Source organism: Synchytrium microbalum (assembly GCF_006535985.1).
Source record: "Synchytrium microbalum strain JEL517 chromosome Unknown SmJEL517_scf0008, whole genome shotgun sequence".
NCBI classification, from domain to species: domain Eukaryota; kingdom Fungi; phylum Chytridiomycota; class Chytridiomycetes; order Synchytriales; family Synchytriaceae; genus Synchytrium; species Synchytrium microbalum.
Window position 1 is genome coordinate 320,209 of NW_022158357.1, and position 17,985 is coordinate 338,193.

A 17,985-nucleotide genomic window follows, 5' to 3' on the forward strand; every position below is an offset into this window, starting at 1 on the left:
TCCTTCAACCTTTGCGGTTGTCGATTGGTTCAAGCAAGCGCAGTCCCCTAACCGAATGTGGCTGGCTGTCCAGTTTTTGAACCTTCGAAATTTCTATGTCCTTTAAAGCGAGTATTTTACGCTCTCTTCCGGCACGTGCGAGCGTGCATGTCTTTTGGTCGTTTGTGAATTTTTGAAATTCTTTCTTGTATATGTTGAGAACACGTGGCCACGAGGCCGAAACTAGTTCAAAGACTACCTTTAGAAATATATGAGATCTCCTAGTCAGAGCGACCGTCTAAGTTTCTACTGTGAAAAAGTGTCACCTATTGTGCATGTGTTACTGTATCGTAACCTTGTGAGATAACGACCCATGGCACCATCAGCTATTTCCTCATATATTCGCAGCCTATTCAAGCAATGCCGCACCTCGGACTCATCAGAAAACTCGGCTGCATGTCGCAGTAGTGTTGCCCCAGTCGCCTGTACAAACTCAGAACTTTCTGCGGTTGCTAGAGAACTGACAGGTCCTTCTAGGATCTCCTTTCTGGAATCTGGTCGTGCCAAACTTGCAGGCAATCCGTACACACGCGACGGAAATCCAGGTTTGTGGTTTATGGATTGGTTGTCAGTAGATTGTGATCGATTCTGATCAATTATTACGAATGAATCTTGATGATCTGCACAATTAGGTGGTATCATCAACGTGTCGTTGGCAGAAAATTATCTGATGTACGATGTCTTGCTCGAGAAGGTATGCACTCAGACAATCTTTACAGACTACGCTTTTGAACATTGATTTCAGCTTGAACGTTTTTTGATTCTTAATAGATGAACAAGCCTGGCACAAGCGATCTCTCCCCTAAGCTGTTATCGTATCAATCGTCGCCATACGGAACAATGGAGACAAGGACTGCAATCTGCAGTACCCTCACCAGAGAACTGAAGCTAAAGAATGCCATGGACCCAACCAAGATGACTCTACATGCAGGAGCCGGTGCAGTTTTGCAGAATTTCTTTCAGGTATCTTTAAGACCAGATGGAGAAATCTCTATTGATTGCTTAGATCTGATCCTTGTAGGCGGTATGCGATCCTGGTGATGGTGTTCTGGTACCAGCTCCATACTATGTTGGATTTGAACGCGACATTTCTGCTTATAGTGAGTACTGTATAGTAAACAATATCCGGATGAACGACTCACAAATGTCTTGAACATCTAGCACGAGCAAAACTGATAGCAGTTCATTTCTCATCGGCATCACTGCAAATCGATGTCACGACATTAGAGGAGGCTCGAAAGAAGGCAGAGAAAGAAGGAATCAAAATCAAATCTTTATTGTTAACGAATCCTCACAACCCATTTGGAACGATATATAACGCCGATTTGTTTCGGAGTATTCTAGTTTGGGCTGGTATGATTTCACGTTCTTGCTTCAACTTCTGGCTTTACTGAAACTACCCTTATGATAGCGTCCCGCAAGCTGCATGTCCTTGTCGATGAGGTCTATGCCTTGTCAAGATACGACCAACCATCTTCGACGGAATGGGTGTCCATTCTAGATATGGATCTTCCAGATCCTACTCGTACCCATCTTTGCTGGGCAGCTTCTAAAGACTTGTGTGCTAATGGAGTCCGTCTAGGAGCCTTCTACACATTCAACAATCCAGTCATTCTGAAAGCAATGCAAATGCTTTGCATTTTTGCTAGGCCTTCGTCATTGGCAGAAGCATTTGTAAGGAATATGCTGGCAGATGAGACGTGGTTTCACGAGTTTGTGGTGGAGAATGCAGTCAGGTTGAAGTCTGCGTACGAAAGGTGTACTAGCCGGCTGAAAGAACATAGTATACCTTTTGTCGTCGCTTCTTCCGCATTCTTCATATGGATTGGTATGTTGGGTAGCCTTTATAGTCAGGCGTTGTTGTTTTTCTCAAACTTTTCCTTTTGTCCAGATCTACGACGCTTCATGAAAACGTCTGAGCTTGGAAGTGACCCAGAGTTAACGCTTTGGCATAAAATGATTGATGGCGGAGGTTTGGCTGGTTAGGCTTTCGTATTGTAATGAGAAAATGCACTCACCATCAGCTTTCTTATAGTATTTCTTGCTCCAAGTCGATCTTCCAATGGCGAACCTGGCTATTTTAGGTTAATATTCACCATTCATTGGCAGGAGTTGTCTCTCGCAATGGACAGAATGTTTCAGATTTTAGAGCAGACTCTATGATCAACGACTGGATGTGTTAGTTACCACGATCATCTGCTGGTGCATGACTGTGTCAATGTTGGGGGTGTATTTGTATAGAAATGGGTTCATAATTACAATTTGACACCAAAATATATGATTTTGACAAATACCATACTGAGAGAGGGGTAAAATTTCGCTCTATGAGGCAGCTGTAAGGGGGGCATTCTACACTATGTAGCGATCAAGGAAGTCCTTCAAATCGTTGACCTGGAAAGACTTGAGCAACACTTCGCACCGGGCAAAGTTTTGATCTTCTGTGATAATATTGGCGGATGTGATGATGATAATGGGAGTTTCGATATTGCGGCCTACTTTGCGAATATGGGCAATAGGCGTCCAACCTAGATTTCACGAAATGTTGTAGATTCGCGTCCAAGTGAGTGCATCAACAAGGCAGCATTTACCCCTTCAACTTTGCGCATTTGCAAGTCCACTACATAAAGACTTGGTATCTGAGCATGAAAATGTATGTTTTGAAACTTACTGAAGATGGTTTGATACTTGTGTTGCTCAGCGAGATCAATAGCTTCCTGACCATCATTAGCCATGTGCATGTCCAGATCAGGCTTCACACGTTTCAGCATACATTGCAGGACTAACCGATTGACATCCGAGTCATCAACCAGCACCGATGGTTGCAAGATGATATCCAGGTAATGTTGAAGATGCGGATAGAATCGAAAGAAGCAACGGCTTTCCGTGCAAGATGCTGTTCCCATCTCGTATTGTTTCTACACCAGATATGCGACGACGATCCTCTGATGACTGCCTTGTTTCGTATTCTTGTTATACAGACATTTAGAGAAGCAGGTGAATCCCTTGGTGAACACCATAAAGACACTAGAGCCCAGTCTCCCGCAGTTTCCAACGTTGAGCTATCTGTCAGATTATCAACATGGTCATCTTTCATAAGTCTATGGCGATTTGAACTTCTATTCGATTTTTACTAGTGCTCGAAGAATGTTACAACTCTAGGAACTACATAGAAACGTTGACTAAACCTATGATGAAAGTGGGTGGAAAGATTGGGCTACGTGACTACGTCACATATCTTACATATGGTAACGATCAAGAATGTCCTTTAAGTCTTTGACGAGAAAGGGTTTGGCCAAGACGCCACACTGTGCAAAGGATTGCTCTTTTTCTGTGACAGTATTGGCAGAAGTGATGATGATGGGAGTCTCAATATTGAGGCCTTCTTTGCGAATATGGGCAATGGCCGTCCAACCTAGATTTTACGAAATGTTGTAGGGTCGATCGAGTCCAAGCAATTGTACCAAGTCAACATTTACCGTCAACTCTGGGCATTTGCAAGTCCACTATGTGAATAAACCACTGCATCAGCTCTGAATGCCGTGTCTTGATCAGGACGTATTTGCAAACTTACTGAAGATGATTTGGTACTTGTATTGCTCTGCGAAGTCAATAGCTTCCTGACCATCATTAGCCATAGGCAATTGCATATGAGGCCTCAAACGTGTCAGCATACGTTTGAGAAGGGCGCGATTGACATCCGAGTCATCAACCACAAGAGCACCGACAGTGTGTTCCTGTGTTGCATGGCTACCGCGAGGTGATGATAAAAATGTGGTCGGTGCAGTTGGTTGTGTGACTGATGGAATCAAAGCAGCAGACTCTGGCAAGATCGGATACGGATATTCTACTCCCGTCAGAGTGGTTGACGGCTGTAGTCGGCTAATGCCGACGACACCACCAGTAGAGCTTTGTGGGTCTTCTACTAAAATATCTGGATCTACCAAAGAATGCGGTTTTACCAAAGCAGGGTCCGCTTTCTGGTTTGGGCAACGACTAGTTTTTTCCCAGTATTCGAGACTATTCGTCGGTAAAGGCTTCGATTCGTTATTTTCGTCACTGATGTCGACTGTATGAATGGACGGTTGGGTAGGAACGACCAATTCAAACCAGAATCGACTGCCATGACCTTGTTGACTTTCTACTTTCAATTCACCACCCATAGCTTCGACGAGCATAGCACTCAAAGACAGGCCTAAACCTGATCCTTGATACTCTCGTGTGGTCTGTTGACTTGCGATGCTGAATGGTACAAAGAGTGTCGGGATGTGCGATGGATCTATTCCAATCCCCGTGTCCGTGACATCACACCTACAGGAATCGAGAGTGACATGATGCAACTTTTCGTATGCAGCAGCCGACACGACGGAAATACCTCAATCGTACGTGATCCGGAGGAATTGCACTGTCGCGGATATGGTGTAGATAAACATCAACACTACCACCAGCTTTGGTGAATCGACAAGCATTGGCAAGCAGATTCGTAAGACATTGCCTCCACCTATATAATAAACAGCTTTAACATGAGCAAGCTTAAATCATCAAATGGAGACATACCGTAAATCGTCAGTGTAGACTCTCTCTGGCACATCTGAATCACAATGATATTGTAGATTGATTCCGAGCGTCATAGCATGATTTGAGAAAGAGTGGCATTGGTCTCTTAACACGGCAGGTAGATTCATCCATTTGGGCTTAATATCAGACTTTCCACTTTTGAGTTTGGCAGCATCAAGGACATCGTTACATAGATCAGTCATGTATTGTGCTGCAGTGCTTGATGCCTTGGCGAATTCACTGCCCGAATCATCAATCAGGGCCATATCAGCCATAGATCGTACGATGTGTAACGGGCTTCTCAGTTCGTGACATAAGAAACTCATGAAATCAGTCTTTTCTTGGTTGGCTTTTACTAGTTCAGCAGTGCGTTCCTCGACTTGCTTCTCGACTGATTCTAGAAGTCGATTTCTCTCGGCCAGTAATAGCAGAAATGGCAACATACTATCAAACCCTTAAACGTCAATTACTCATCCTCTTCTACTCTGTTGAAATGCAACGTCAGCTTGCCTTAAGTCAACGAGAAGCAACTTCAGCGCCAACACTCGAGGGTCACAATAAAAGTCCCCTTTGAGAAGAAAATATTTTAGAGTCGGAGCGGTAAATCACAACTTTGTTACCATGCTTGCCAGGTATATGTCTTAACATCAGTGTCGCGATCGAAAACAGAAATATGTGACAGGCTAGGCCGGTATGACACAGTATTCCGCCACTGAGAGCCAAGACTGGGATCTTATTCAGAAACAATTGGTGACTCGTTGCGATTGACAATGTTATAACAAGGGCATACTTACTGAAAAAAGGACTGACCAAGTGACTTTGTACGAGGGGTCCTTTCCTGTCAAATGGGTTGTCTCGAGTACATAGCTTACAGTAAACGGTATTGCTATCACTAGAACGTCGCTCAAGTGAAACAGAGAACCATGCTGAAAGGGGTTGTGCAGTTTTACCTGTGGCAGATAGAAGAGCAGCTGGAATTGCCTTCCTCCAATTGCAGTGCAAACGACTCCCCCAATCAGTCTGAAACACTTGCAAAAGAGCGGGCAACGTCACAATAAGTCCCACCGCTTCAGAACTATGAAGAAGGAGATAGTAGTTGTTGAGCAAACAAAATGTTGAAGCAAACAAGGATACGGCCCTCGATACCTCCAAAATTCAAGGAAGCTATCTAGAGTTAATTTGTGGAATATGGCACACATAACAAGTCCAACGATTGCAGTAATAGATATGGAAAATACGAGGAATGCTATGACAATTACGGGTTCATCCAAGAAGAGCTTTCGGTTCAGCGATGAGTCCGCCTTGCTTCGCCTCTTCCATATCAAGACTAGCGAAATTGTTACAAGAACGGCGACAGTAGGTTGGGCAACCAGATACATTGCACCCTCGGCGATATCCTTATGGTCGAAAACCAGCCCTCCAAGAAACCAGGATATCCATAGAGACACTAGTTGCCAGATAAAATTTTGTAAAGAAGCTATAAACTCCTACTGTCAGTACGACATACCTCCCAGAGTCACAAAATCAAATCCTTGAGCCCACTTCCCAACCCATGCTGTTATAAGGCATCCAGTCATAAAAGAGATACAAATCTAAATTCAAATACCATGAAAATCACCATATTTATCAGGAAGAGAACTGATGACGAAATCCAGAGGGATTAAACAATCACGGGTTTGTTGTAGACGATGCAACGCATCCCGAGACAAGCTTACTCTAAACACATCAAGTCCATCACTCCAAAGAAGCTTTCCAAGCAGTGCCGACAAGCACGTAGCCACATTCCAAGCGAGGAATCGCCTCCAATCCATATTGTCCCAAAAAAAGGTGCACTTGGAATTTTAAGCAAGTATTGGCAAGATCTTGTTGCAATATCGAGCAGTTTCTTGAGCCAGTGTTTGAATTGAATGCTCTGATGAATGTCTTGCTCCTTCTTGTTGAAAGCTGGAGTTGGTGGCAGTCGATCGCTTACTCTACGCACATTAGAAGACACGAAACAAGGCATCTAGCAGTCACTGCATGTGAATTGTTTATAATATCTACATCTATATCATTGCTACGAAAGGTCTATTAATTTGAAGCGTTGGGCGTTGATCGTGCAATTCAATCATCGCTGACGAGGTGTTTTCACAGCCAACGATATTCAGTACGTTGAGAGCAGGGAGATATCCTGCGGCTCCAAGGATTCCTTGCCCAGTGATATCTTTACAATATGACAAGCTCAAGTACTTCAACGGTGGTGTACGAGGTCTATTGAATGATGAGCTTGCGTATGGAGAAGCTCGAGGCTACGGTGAAAATAAATAACGTGAGTCTTGAGGTCAAGTCATAATTGAAGATTTGGGCCTTACTGATGAAGCAGGAGTGATATACGACGACGAGGCATCAGTACAAAGGGTTTCATGTTCTTCAGCCTGTGACTTTGAAAACGCTATTACGCCTGCGTCAGAGAGTTGTATACATCCAGTCACATCTAGCCATTCTAGATGTTTCACTTTCTTCCCAATTTCTACCATAGCAAAGTCTCCCACTTGTTCGTTCCACGCCAAGCTCAGTTTTTTGAGACTTCGACAACAGTCTGCTACCTTTAGTACCACTATCTCACTACGATTTCCACCACTGATATTCAGACAGAGAAGGTTTGATAGATTCGTAGCACACCTCAATAGACTATAATTCGACACCCCTTTAGCAAAGCTAAGATCCAACAACGTCAAGGCCTTGCTCATTGATGTGGTGAGCAATAGCCTTGGTAACATTACAGATAGTCTAGAAGCATTGCGTTGATTTTCGGCTAACGTATTTGATAACGAGAGCTGACAGAGATAATCCACATATGGAAAACTAGTCGTCGTCGTTGATAGTCTAGCCAGCTTCGTTATATCTTCACTACTATGATCACCGATTATCTTTAGTGCAGACTCTTCAGCGGTATGCACAAGCTTTGCAAATCGTTGTACATCATAGATCATCGGCCTTCTCCACATTGTCTTAATAGCTGGCACTGCCCACCGCTTACATACAAGAGCTGAGGCCAGAAGAGCAGCTGAGCTGTCTCTGGGTTGATTAAGTGCACATTCTTCCAGAGCAGTTGCTGGCGGTGCAAAGTAAGCAAAGATACATAAGAGTAGTTCAACGGGTAATAGAGCAGCTGTCTTTTTAGATCCTTTGGTGTCGTTTGTATCCGTTGACGAGTCTACAGCGGCGGTGTCTGATGCTTCTGTATTTTTAGATACGTTGGTGTCGTTGATATCCGTTGACGAGTCAGTAGCGGTAGTGGCCTGTGCTTCTACTATGTTGAATTCTACTTCATTTGCAGCCGTCAAGGAGTGATCTAAGACGGGTTCTTCTACTTTTATCCTGTCGTCCAAGGTCAGGGCCTTGAATGAGCTCTCGATGGTAACAGTGGATTCCGGGGAGCTTTGAGGAGACTCTGGAGCTTCGGAAGGCCTTGTCGATCTAGTATTTATATTGGTGGATCTACTGATCCGTTTCGGCAAAGTTTGCTGGTGGTTGATGTTTGCGACAGAGTCTGAGATCTTGTCTTTCTTGGAGTTCACGGGTGTCAGAAGCACTGAAGATTCGGTCAAGGTACATCCAGGATCAATAGCTTCATGCGCATTGGACTAAGATACGTCAGAAGGGCGTTAGACGAATGATGTTTGGAAAAAGTTGTGTTGTTTCGTTAAGCTTGATGATGAATACCTTCGTGAGGCTCCGGCTGCGATGCTGAGAGCTCTTTGGGTTGCCTGATATCATTGCTAGCTTCTCCAACCTAACTTACAATCTGCACCAAAGCTTGTCACCGCAGTTTCTTTTGTGAAAAAGTACAAGTGAAACTCTCGCAGGACAACACAAAAACGACTCATTATTAGATAAGTACTATTTCATAATTATAATATATAATTCTATCAGATCTAACGTGAAACTGCCGTCTGACATGTCAGACATATTTGTGAATGTAAGTGTCTGCGGTCTACATGGCGCTATATTTACTTTTGCGATTTTCCAGATTTGGGTGCCTTAGACTTGGCACTGGACGTTGTTCTTACTTCTTTCTCAGCCATTGCAGCTTCAATTGCCGATATTCTAGCCTGAAGTTCGCGCTCTTGGTGCTGCAACCGTTTCTCCAGATGTTGCTGGAATGTTTGCATATATGAAGCTGCAGTATGCGTGATAGTCTTAGTAACAAAGTTGGGATCAATGAATGGGACTGTGATTGTCGAGGATGGGAAGAGAGTTTCTGCTTGCAGGACCGGGATTGGCGCCGTATATGGAGTAAGTGGCCTCATTGATTCTAGGAAAATTTGTTAGCTTGTAACACAGAACTCGCCTCTGAGTTCCAGATCACCTGCACTCACTTTGTTCACTAACGGGAGCTCGGGACTGCGGTATTGGCTCTAATGGTGCAATACTGACCGTCGACTTTAATATGTTTGTCTTCTCAGCAGCCTAAATCGTTACGGGTAGTGAGTACTCTCTCGCTCAAGCTTGAGCGGGTACAATACCACAGTTAAACACGTACCTGCAGAGCTTCGTGTTCCTGTTTTTCACGTTCCGTTCGTTTAACCTCCTCCCATTGATCAGCATCAATACCTTCAGACAGTGGAGGTATCACTGCATTATACATTGATCGAGTTTCAGTAGTCCTGGCAATCTCTTGTGGGTTTCGAAAAACGTATGCGATGAGTTTCGACTGCTGGACATAGCTAAAATTCATGGTATAGTTTAGCATTTGGTAAGCGAGACGGAAACAAGGCCTCAGGATCCTAACTTGATAGTAGTACCTATTGACATGATACGATGCTAAATTCTCAATCTCCTTCCATGTGAAAGGGGTTATCGGCTTGAGCCCTTCAACGAGATGTTGTGGAATCGGTACACCAACAACATACTGTTCCATGACAGATTGGAAAGCTTGTGCACTGGTTTGTGCATAGTCAATACTTGTAGACTGGTGCATATTCGCAATTACGTCTGTGAATCGATCATGCGATGCCTTCAATATTGTAAGCCATACAGATAACTGAAACGGATCCAAATCCAATGTCTTGTGACCGTGTAGTAAGGCTTCGAGCGAATACTGTACAATCATTTCTCGACGTGCATCAGAATCCTCAATATCAGAAGTCCGTTCCTGTGGTCGTAGTGATTCTGATGGCGAGGCATCTGTGGCTGGATCATACAGTTTGCTCATGTACGCCCTACGAATATATACATAACTCAATCCAAGGTCAGTGGTTGTTGATGTAAACTGTGCCATACCAAACGGCGTCTGTTTCCTTTCGTTGCAGATGCTGCTTGATAGTGACAGCATTAACTTGATCCAATATCAGGCCTGTATAAGCGCCAACGGGTATCTCCTCCTTTATCGAAACCTTTTTCAAGATTTCAGATTTCACAGCTGATGCCGTGGTCGGGCGAGATAACGGCTTGATAGATCCTCGCCTGCTATTGATTGGTGGATTAGGATTTTGTACCATGGCAGACTTCCTTGCTCAGTTCGGCGCTGATCTTGTTCACAACAATCACAGTAGCGTTTATGGAATTTCGAACGTGGTCCACGTAACGCTACAAGCAAGTGTTACAAATACCCAACAAATACAGAATGGAAACAGTCGCGGAACAGTTCTTCATTGTCGTCATGATTACTGTATATTGAGCTATAAAAAAAACTCTCTACTCTGCTACTACTGCCTCGGTCGTCTTTCTCAAAGGTATGTGCACGATCATCATGCAAGCCAAGTAGCCTAAAGCACATACGCACGCGCTCGTCCACCAAATGGTGCGGTGGCCGTCTATAAATGCCTGAACAACCACCAGTCTGGTAGCATCAGGTAATGACTTGATGACCTCTATGTCGAAAGAGTTCCCAACAGATATAGTGCTCAGTGACTAAGGAGATGGAATGAAATATAAGAAGTTGTGTACCTTAGTGTTGCTGGTGATGCCGTTTGCAAACAATAACGTTACCTGAGCATCAATAGAATTCAAGAGACTCGTCCTCCAAACATTATTCAAGATTGAACCCATAACTGCAAGCCCAAGGACACCACCAAACGTCCTGATGAAGGAGTTTGCTGATGTTCCAGTAGCCAGATCAGACGGCCTGATACAGGCTTGAGCCACCAATAGCATTGCTAAAAGTAATCCAGGGGTGTTAAATCTAATGCCTGCACCTAAATAATACAGTGGATTTATAACTAACGTTGTGTGATTCCTCCAGCTGCAATTCCAAAGATCTAAAGAAATAAAGAGTTAACACACAAACATCGTTGTCAAATTGCGAATACGGGTCTAAAATGAACCATTACCAGTCCAAATCCCAAAATCTCGCCCAGGCCCGAGTTACCATCCCATCGGCTGATTAAGTAAGAGCCAAATGTTGCCATGAGAGCACATAGTTTCGGGTACTCTGTATACTATGAACATATAGAGAACGGAATGATTGACAGACAACGGTAGGCTAGAGAGTGATTGTATATACTTACCCTTCCCGTTCTCATGGCAAGGACACCAGCGAAGATAGAACTAAGCAAATACCCAATCATCAGTGGAAACATGTACAGCCCACTTGTCGTAGCTGACACATCCTTCGCGACCTACAAAATTCCATGTTACCACGACAAATCGTAAATTGCAGATGAGTCAAAATCTTTCAAAAGTATACTTGGAAGTAGTAGGGCAGATAATCTACAAAGAATTCGCATCGTTAGTCCGAAACGTTCTGGTCTTGTTTAAAAGGCAGAAAACGGACATACATGCAGAAGAGTAGAAGGCAAATCCACATGTGAAACACGTAATACTAGAAAGAACATAGTTCCAAATTCCAAATAGTCGCATTGGTATGATGGGCTCTGCAGCCCAACGCCACTCGACCACGATGAAGAGACAAAAGAAGACCACACCACCTGAAAGCGATATCGAGAATTAGTTGACCGTCACAAAAATAACAATTCTGAGATAGCAATTACATGCGAGTACTCCAATAACTTCTTGAGAATTCCATGCGTAATCTTGACCTCCCCATTGCAAGCCAAGTAAGAAGAAAACTAGAAAATATTTGATTGGCCTTATGTGTCCCAGAACCAGATATATTAGGATTACTTACCACTGAATGCAATCAGTATGAATGCTCCCAGATAGTCAATTCTTCGCAGCTTTTTCAATACACGCTCCTGTCGGACAGGTAGGTGAAGAAAGAGGACAATCAATGTGACCGGGAAGACACCGATGACCAGATTGATGTCTGAGAGTTTATTATGTGAGACCTGTTAGAATTCAAAGAATAGCAACCTTGCGATGTCAACTTACAGAAAGCCCATCTCCAAGACTGCACATTGGTTGAGTAAGAGAGGTAGATTAGAACAATTTAGCTACAGCGCTTTATAATCGGGGTCTAACTTTACCAGCTTGTCAGTAAACAGTCCTGAGGTTCAATACGAAATGAGGGTGTCAGGATTGAATTTCACAAAATATATCAGTAAAGCACCCACCTCCGAAGATTGGACCTCCCAACAAAGCGATAGCCATCACTCCTGTTAGTAAGCCTTGATATAGGCCGCGCTCACGTAACGAAACCAGCTCTGATAATGTGATCATAACTAACGACATGAGTCCGCCACCCCCCAAACCTAAAAGCAAAAATCAGTATAAGCCTTTTAAATTGTGCGTTGTGACATTCATACACACCTTGCACGGCACGGAACACGATGAGCATGATCTAGAGGCTGGTTAGACAATAGAGTCATCAAAGGTTGGAAAAACTGTACACACCATGTTTTGACTCGCTCCACACAACGCCGAACCGACCTATAATAAGTTCATGACGATGTAAGCAAGCCGAAGGAGCACAAGAAAAAATGACAGGTCATACCAAAAAGATGGCTATCGATATCAGAAGTATAATTTTTCTACCAAACACATCAGAAAGCTTCCCGAATATCGGGAGAGACACCGTGGACGTCAGCAGGTACGACGTAGCAACCCATGGCAGCTGCGTCAGATCACCCAATTGACTTGCGATTATTGGTAAAGCGGTAGCAACAATCGTAGAATCAAGTGCAGCCATTAGTATCGTTAATGCCAGAGAAAACACCAGTAGTAAAATCAAAGCCTACAAGGATAAGTATCAGTCCTCTTATTCGTCGTTGCGTCTGCTCCAAGCAAAGACACGGCACCTTTGACTTTGGTTTTGGTGCCTCATCCGTCTCTTCATAGCTATTCAGCTTAACACGCTCACTATGCCATCCATTCTGCTCAATGTGATCTGGCTCAATATGGTCAGAATACTCGGGTCCTCTACGCTGCGACATTTCTCGTTGTCCATAGTCGTTCGACATGGTTCGTGGTGGAACGTTATCCACCTTAGCCACCACAATTGGATCCTGGATTGGGTGGTATACATCGTGTTCTACGTATGGTCCTTTGCCCTTGTCTAGAGGCTGGAATGGATTGTAATCCCTGTAATAGTTGTCGTGGGGCGTATACGACTGCATCTTGACTTTTGAGCGTAGGTACTCGTCAACATCGAATCTTTCCGGGTTATGAGTAAAGAACTCGCTCGAATCTCTCGAGGTATCGGGTATGGGAGCTTGCGAGTAAACTGATGCATTGGGTAATCTAACTGATTCCGGTAGGTATTCTCCATTCTCAACAGGTCTCCCGTCCTTCTTCACAGTAAAATTCTCTTCAGAATGGAAGGATTTCGGTGATGAGGGCTCCTCATATTGTTGTTCGTCGTGGTATTGCTGGTGGTTGGAAAAGTGTGGTTGTTCGTCGTCATGTTCGTCATCTTCCTCTATATAGTGATATTGATTACGTAGCGGGCTGGTAGCAGCAGCCCTGTTTGATTCCATATTGTCATCAATCAAATCCCTTCAAGTGTTCGTAGTCGCCACGTTTAAGCTTTTCTGTCGGGACGAGATTAAACAGATTCCGAATCACGTACGTAGCTAACCGCAAGCCTCTATATATAGTGACCAGGACCAGTACTCACGATCCATCGGCTTCCTTTTAGTCAATTCTGAAACAAAATCACGAGAAACCTCTGGCCAACTGAAAAGCGACGAAAAGGTTGGATTACATCTAAGTTTCATATCGGTCGCCTGCCACCCAACGATGACAATAGATAGATCACCATCACCCGAACTCAATCCTCTTGACGTAGACCTGGCTCCCGACCAAGAGGTCTCACGAATAGGAACATCATCAACTGTCAAGTTATTCAACATTGATCGTGAACTACACATTGCAGAGGACGCAAGTGGTGGTAATACTGAACTTTTGCAACACTTTTGAATGGATCCTGAATCTTTCTTTCAAATCAGGTTGTGGAGGAAAGACATGGGAAGCAGCTAGCATGCTCTCGGATTATGTCTGCTCCAGAGATGCATCGTACTGGGAACATCGTACCAAAATAATTGAATTGGGAGCTGGGACGGGTGTGGTCGGATTCACCATAGCCTGTGTATTGGAACATCATCAGACGCCATCATCATCAAAGGTCGACATCACTGATTTGCCAGTAATGGTGCCTGTGATGGAACTCAATGCTACCAAGAACCTGTCATCATCGGAGCTATGTAGAATGCATATAGGAGATCTATCATGGGGCGAACCGTTAGGTGAGGAGTATACTCGGAGCAAGCCATTTGATTTGGTCCTGTGTGCAGATTGTGTCTACTTGGAAGCAGCTTTTGAGCCACTGATACGAACGTTGCTTGAGCTTTCTGATGCACATACGGAGATCTTAATATGCTCAAAGAAGAGACGGAGAGCTGATAAAAGATTCTTTACAATGTTGAGAAAGCAGTTTGTCGTGAAAGATGTGAGTTTGCGGTGGTATACACTTTTTGCATCTTGCCTAGTCCAACCTTCGATCATTTCTATTTAAGGTCACCGATGTTCCACATATAGAAAGCTACTCAAGAGATGGCCTCGCTCTACTTCTCGCCACAAAGAAAACATAGTCAAGCTACTGTAAAATAACACAACAATGGTACATAAATGTAGATAGATATAGTCGTGTTGAGTTTTTTTTTTTACTTTTTTGTTGCATATGAAATCCATTCATGTGTGGCAAACTGCAAATGACCATTTCTAAAAGGACACAAATCTCATTCATAACTAATGTTTACATCACCGCCTGAGGCTGGTGCATCCAAGTCAACGTAGCTGACACGTTCTCGCGGATCGACATATCTAGTGTTGAACAGCAATGTGAGTCACGAGAACGAAAACAAGAGCTCTGGTATAACTGAAAACTCACGCTCCAACAGGGGGTGGAATGTCAGCCATAGCCATTCCTCGGCCACGACCACGTCCACGGCCCCCACGATCATTGTATCCACGACCTCTTCCACGAATATAGGGAGATCCTCGTGCTGCATATGCACCATCAAAGAACCCACCATCAGCAGCCACGCCATTCCATCCATTAATACCAGCAACGCCTTGACTTGAGTAATTCCCATATGACGCTGATGATGGTGGTGGTCCTCCAAATCGTGTTCCTTCGACTCGAGGTGGATCATTCTCATGTACTCGATTAGGATCACGAGCATAATTGTTGATGATTATAAATTCTGCTTTCGTCTTTTCAACTACCTCTCCATGCTTTACTCGAATATGCTTACGTACAAACTCGTCTCCTTTAAAGAGCTTTGTACACACCAGACATCGGAATTTACTATCCTCGACTTTACCAATGGTGGCATTGAGTGACTTGTCAATTTCAGCTTCGATTTCTTTACCACCTGATGCTCGAATATAATCCGATTCCGCAGGCTTGGTGATTCGATGTTTATGTCGGGTATCAAGTCTTTCAAGGAAGCGAATGTAATTGGGATTATTTTGTTGCTCGGCTGAGGTGGCTGGGTCAGGTGCTCGTCGAAGACTTACAGCTACTCGTCGTAGAAAGTCTTCGGGAGAATCACATTCGATACACGTATAAAAGTCGTAAAAGTGGACTCGTTTCAAATACTCTATGTGCATGTCCAAGTCCTTTTTGGCCTAGATGAAATGGGTTGGGTCAGCATTCGTAAATATTTCCAATTCATTTCCACAATTGGATTCTATCAGCGTGCTATAGGCACTGAATTCAAACCGCTAGGTCCCCACATGAAAAATGACAACTCACTCTGTTCAATTTCGTTTCCGTGTCTGGCTCTTCGACGTCAGGACCTAGGATCACATCAAGACGGTTGGTCACAATAATTACCCCATCACCATCTTCCGGCTTAAATCCACTCTCTTCATCCAAGACTCGAGCCAAATCACGTGCTACTTTTACTTCATCTTGGATGCGACCCAAATTATTGGATTCAATGGGAATTGGTCGAGGTTTATTAGCATGAGGTGCAGATACATTGACATGAAGAGTGAATTCAGTCAATGGTAGCTCGCCGTCTGCTTGTTTTGGCTCAGGATCACCCGCGAGCTTGTACACCTGTTTCGAAAGTAGATTGATACATTAAATTCGAGCCTTTTGTTTTGATGAATTAGAAATAATAGCTAGTCTATCCAAGACGCACCTTTTTTCCAGAGAGGACTTTCATCGCATCTTCTGGATTTGAGTCATCTTGCAATACGATCCAACCAAACCTCGAATATCTCTTTTGTGGATTTGGGTCGCTCAATTCCAGGTATTTGAATCCAGGATATGTTTTCAAAACCTAGAAAGCAATTGGGTTGAGTTCCAACCTTCCACTTCAAGTAAACTGCGGGAACACACCTCTTCAATCTCAGCTCGTTTGAAATTTGGAGGAACGGATCGAATAAAGAGTGATTGACCAACTCGAGGATCTGCGACTATGAATTCATTTGCAGATATTGACGGTTGTACTGGCGGTTGTATTTGTTGCGTTGGGGCAGTAGCAGAAGTTGCCTCCTTCATTTCAGTATCAAGTTCTGTTGGCTTATCAGCTGGTGCTTCCACAGCATCTGCCAGCTCCTCATCTATGGCTTTCGCTTCACCATTTCCTTTTACAGGCGAAGATTGTTGCTCGGTTGTGTCTGTCTTGGAGGTAAGATCTATGAATACTTGATCGAAACTAATAGAATCCAGCTTGCCAGCTTCCAAATCTTCTTTGAAGAAGCGGTAGACTTCCGTTTTACGTTCTTTCACTCGTTCACGGAATGGACCACATAATGCTGCATTGTACTTTTCGTAAAACCTGGTAGCAAAAAAGTTGGGTGAGTCGTAAGTTGGTTGTGGAATACGGTTATAATACCATTCTTCATGCTTGTGTTGATCATAAAACTTCTGTGTTTGCCTTCGAGCAGTGATTTCCTTGTATATATCATATCGACGTCTCATTTCATCATCTTCTATACGTTTGCCACCCTTGCCTCGTTCCCATTCAGCAAAGTGTTTGAACGAGACGACATGCTCTATCTTATATGGATCAGGAGCTCTAATAATAAAGAATCAAAAGCATTCGTGGGCAGCTTGGTTCCAAAACGACCTGCAAACCCGACTGCAATCAGCCGATACCTTTCACCACGCGAGTATCCGTAGCCATCATACGAGTACTCATCAAATCGATTATTGTATCCATTGTATCCACCAGGCGAATCCCAATACCCTCCTCTTCGATCTCTTGGTGATAAAGAACGTCGACGTTTTGAGATGGGTCGTCCTATAATTTTTTGGTGAATACTTTGTTGCAGATACGCACATCTCTTCAAACAACAGACCATCATCACGTGGTTCAATCGAGCGACTTCTTGGTCTCCTCCTCTTGTTGTCTGGCTCCACATCATCCTTCATCTCCTCGTCTCTTGATGCATCTGCCATTTTGATGTTTTGCTAAGTGAAGAAGGCTAGTAAGAATGTGCAGCTAAAATAGAGGACCCATGGCATATTGATGTAAGAATACAATGCTCTTCTTAACGCTGATATAGCAAAATACTGCGAATTTGGCGACGCAGCCAATTTACACATTTTAGCAAGCTTATTGGTTTTAAAACATGCCAGACCAAACAACAACGACCAAGACAAGTACCTAGCTGTAAGGTCCTAAATGGAGCCAATAAGCTGAACTGATGACCTTACAAAAAACCCCCGACTTCAATTTGAATCACAATCCCTCGACTCTAATCAAAAACGAAGGTCATTTTGCAGCAATGCCGAACAGTTCAAATAGTAACAAAGTCCTAGAAAAGAACAAGAAGGCCCTTTGTGCTGATGACCGTCTTAGAGAACTCAATGAGATATGTCGCGAGTAAGGATATTTTGGACGTGATTTTACGTGATTCGCGAACTAAACATACTTAAATCTTAAATCACGTTTAGAAATCGCATTGGAAGCCTTGTAGCTAGTTGGCAAGCAAAGAAACCAGTTCGACATGACAGGGCTTCTGCAGAAAAGTTAGTATCTTGTCTGTAAT

General features: G+C 43.6%; 7 protein-coding genes across 7 annotated transcripts; 2 read left to right on the forward strand and 5 right to left on the reverse strand.

Moving 5' to 3' along the window:
- Nucleotides 1-352: 352 nt before the first annotated feature.
- Nucleotides 353-2,025, forward strand: SmJEL517_g02106 (uncharacterized protein; the record flags this gene model as incomplete). The annotated part of the gene is made up of 7 exons (XM_031168034.1): nucleotides 353-584; nucleotides 672-733; nucleotides 811-1,002; nucleotides 1,061-1,139; nucleotides 1,201-1,392; nucleotides 1,451-1,867; nucleotides 1,931-2,025. The coding sequence occupies 7 exons, from the start codon at nucleotides 353-355 to the stop codon at nucleotides 2,023-2,025; spliced, it is 1,269 nt and encodes a 422-aa protein (XP_031026066.1).
- A 363-nt stretch (nucleotides 2,026-2,388) lies between these two features.
- On the reverse strand, nucleotides 2,389-2,942 carry SmJEL517_g02107 (uncharacterized protein; the record flags this gene model as incomplete). Its single annotated transcript, XM_031168035.1, has 2 exons — nucleotides 2,389-2,564; nucleotides 2,708-2,942. The coding sequence occupies 2 exons, from the start codon at nucleotides 2,940-2,942 to the stop codon at nucleotides 2,389-2,391; spliced, it is 411 nt and encodes a 136-aa protein (XP_031026067.1).
- A 333-nt stretch (nucleotides 2,943-3,275) lies between these two features.
- On the reverse strand, nucleotides 3,276-6,404 carry SmJEL517_g02108 (uncharacterized protein; the record flags this gene model as incomplete). The annotated part of the gene is made up of 9 exons (XM_031168036.1): nucleotides 3,276-3,451; nucleotides 3,516-3,542; nucleotides 3,611-4,347; nucleotides 4,412-4,537; nucleotides 4,594-4,990; nucleotides 5,544-5,668; nucleotides 5,740-6,040; nucleotides 6,101-6,185; nucleotides 6,309-6,404. The coding sequence occupies 9 exons, from the start codon at nucleotides 6,402-6,404 to the stop codon at nucleotides 3,276-3,278; spliced, it is 2,070 nt and encodes a 689-aa protein (XP_031026068.1).
- Nucleotides 6,405-6,638: 234 nt separating this feature from the next.
- Nucleotides 6,639-10,076, reverse strand: SmJEL517_g02109 (uncharacterized protein; the record flags this gene model as incomplete). Its single annotated transcript, XM_031168037.1, has 7 exons — nucleotides 6,639-6,881; nucleotides 6,945-8,219; nucleotides 8,646-8,890; nucleotides 8,955-9,045; nucleotides 9,119-9,302; nucleotides 9,381-9,797; nucleotides 9,859-10,076. The coding sequence occupies 7 exons, from the start codon at nucleotides 10,074-10,076 to the stop codon at nucleotides 6,639-6,641; spliced, it is 2,673 nt and encodes an 890-aa protein (XP_031026069.1).
- Nucleotides 10,077-10,272: 196 nt separating this feature from the next.
- Nucleotides 10,273-13,451, reverse strand: SmJEL517_g02110 (uncharacterized protein; the record flags this gene model as incomplete). Its single annotated transcript, XM_031168038.1, has 16 exons — nucleotides 10,273-10,488; nucleotides 10,567-10,733; nucleotides 10,802-10,835; nucleotides 10,908-11,015; nucleotides 11,085-11,195; nucleotides 11,264-11,286; nucleotides 11,355-11,504; nucleotides 11,568-11,645; nucleotides 11,705-11,842; nucleotides 11,908-11,926; nucleotides 12,003-12,022; nucleotides 12,090-12,227; nucleotides 12,286-12,316; nucleotides 12,370-12,405; nucleotides 12,470-12,709; nucleotides 12,774-13,451. The coding sequence occupies 16 exons, from the start codon at nucleotides 13,449-13,451 to the stop codon at nucleotides 10,273-10,275; spliced, it is 2,187 nt and encodes a 728-aa protein (XP_031025979.1).
- A 262-nt stretch (nucleotides 13,452-13,713) lies between these two features.
- On the forward strand, nucleotides 13,714-14,583 carry SmJEL517_g02111 (uncharacterized protein; the record flags this gene model as incomplete). The annotated part of the gene is made up of 3 exons (XM_031168039.1): nucleotides 13,714-13,864; nucleotides 13,923-14,422; nucleotides 14,512-14,583. The coding sequence occupies 3 exons, from the start codon at nucleotides 13,714-13,716 to the stop codon at nucleotides 14,581-14,583; spliced, it is 723 nt and encodes a 240-aa protein (XP_031025978.1).
- A 128-nt stretch (nucleotides 14,584-14,711) lies between these two features.
- Nucleotides 14,712-17,392, reverse strand: SmJEL517_g02112 (uncharacterized protein; the record flags this gene model as incomplete). Its single annotated transcript, XM_031168040.1, has 7 exons — nucleotides 14,712-14,796; nucleotides 14,864-15,606; nucleotides 15,734-16,042; nucleotides 16,128-16,268; nucleotides 16,328-17,009; nucleotides 17,090-17,234; nucleotides 17,293-17,392. The coding sequence occupies 7 exons, from the start codon at nucleotides 17,390-17,392 to the stop codon at nucleotides 14,712-14,714; spliced, it is 2,205 nt and encodes a 734-aa protein (XP_031025977.1).
- Nucleotides 17,393-17,985: the final 593 nt, after the last annotated feature.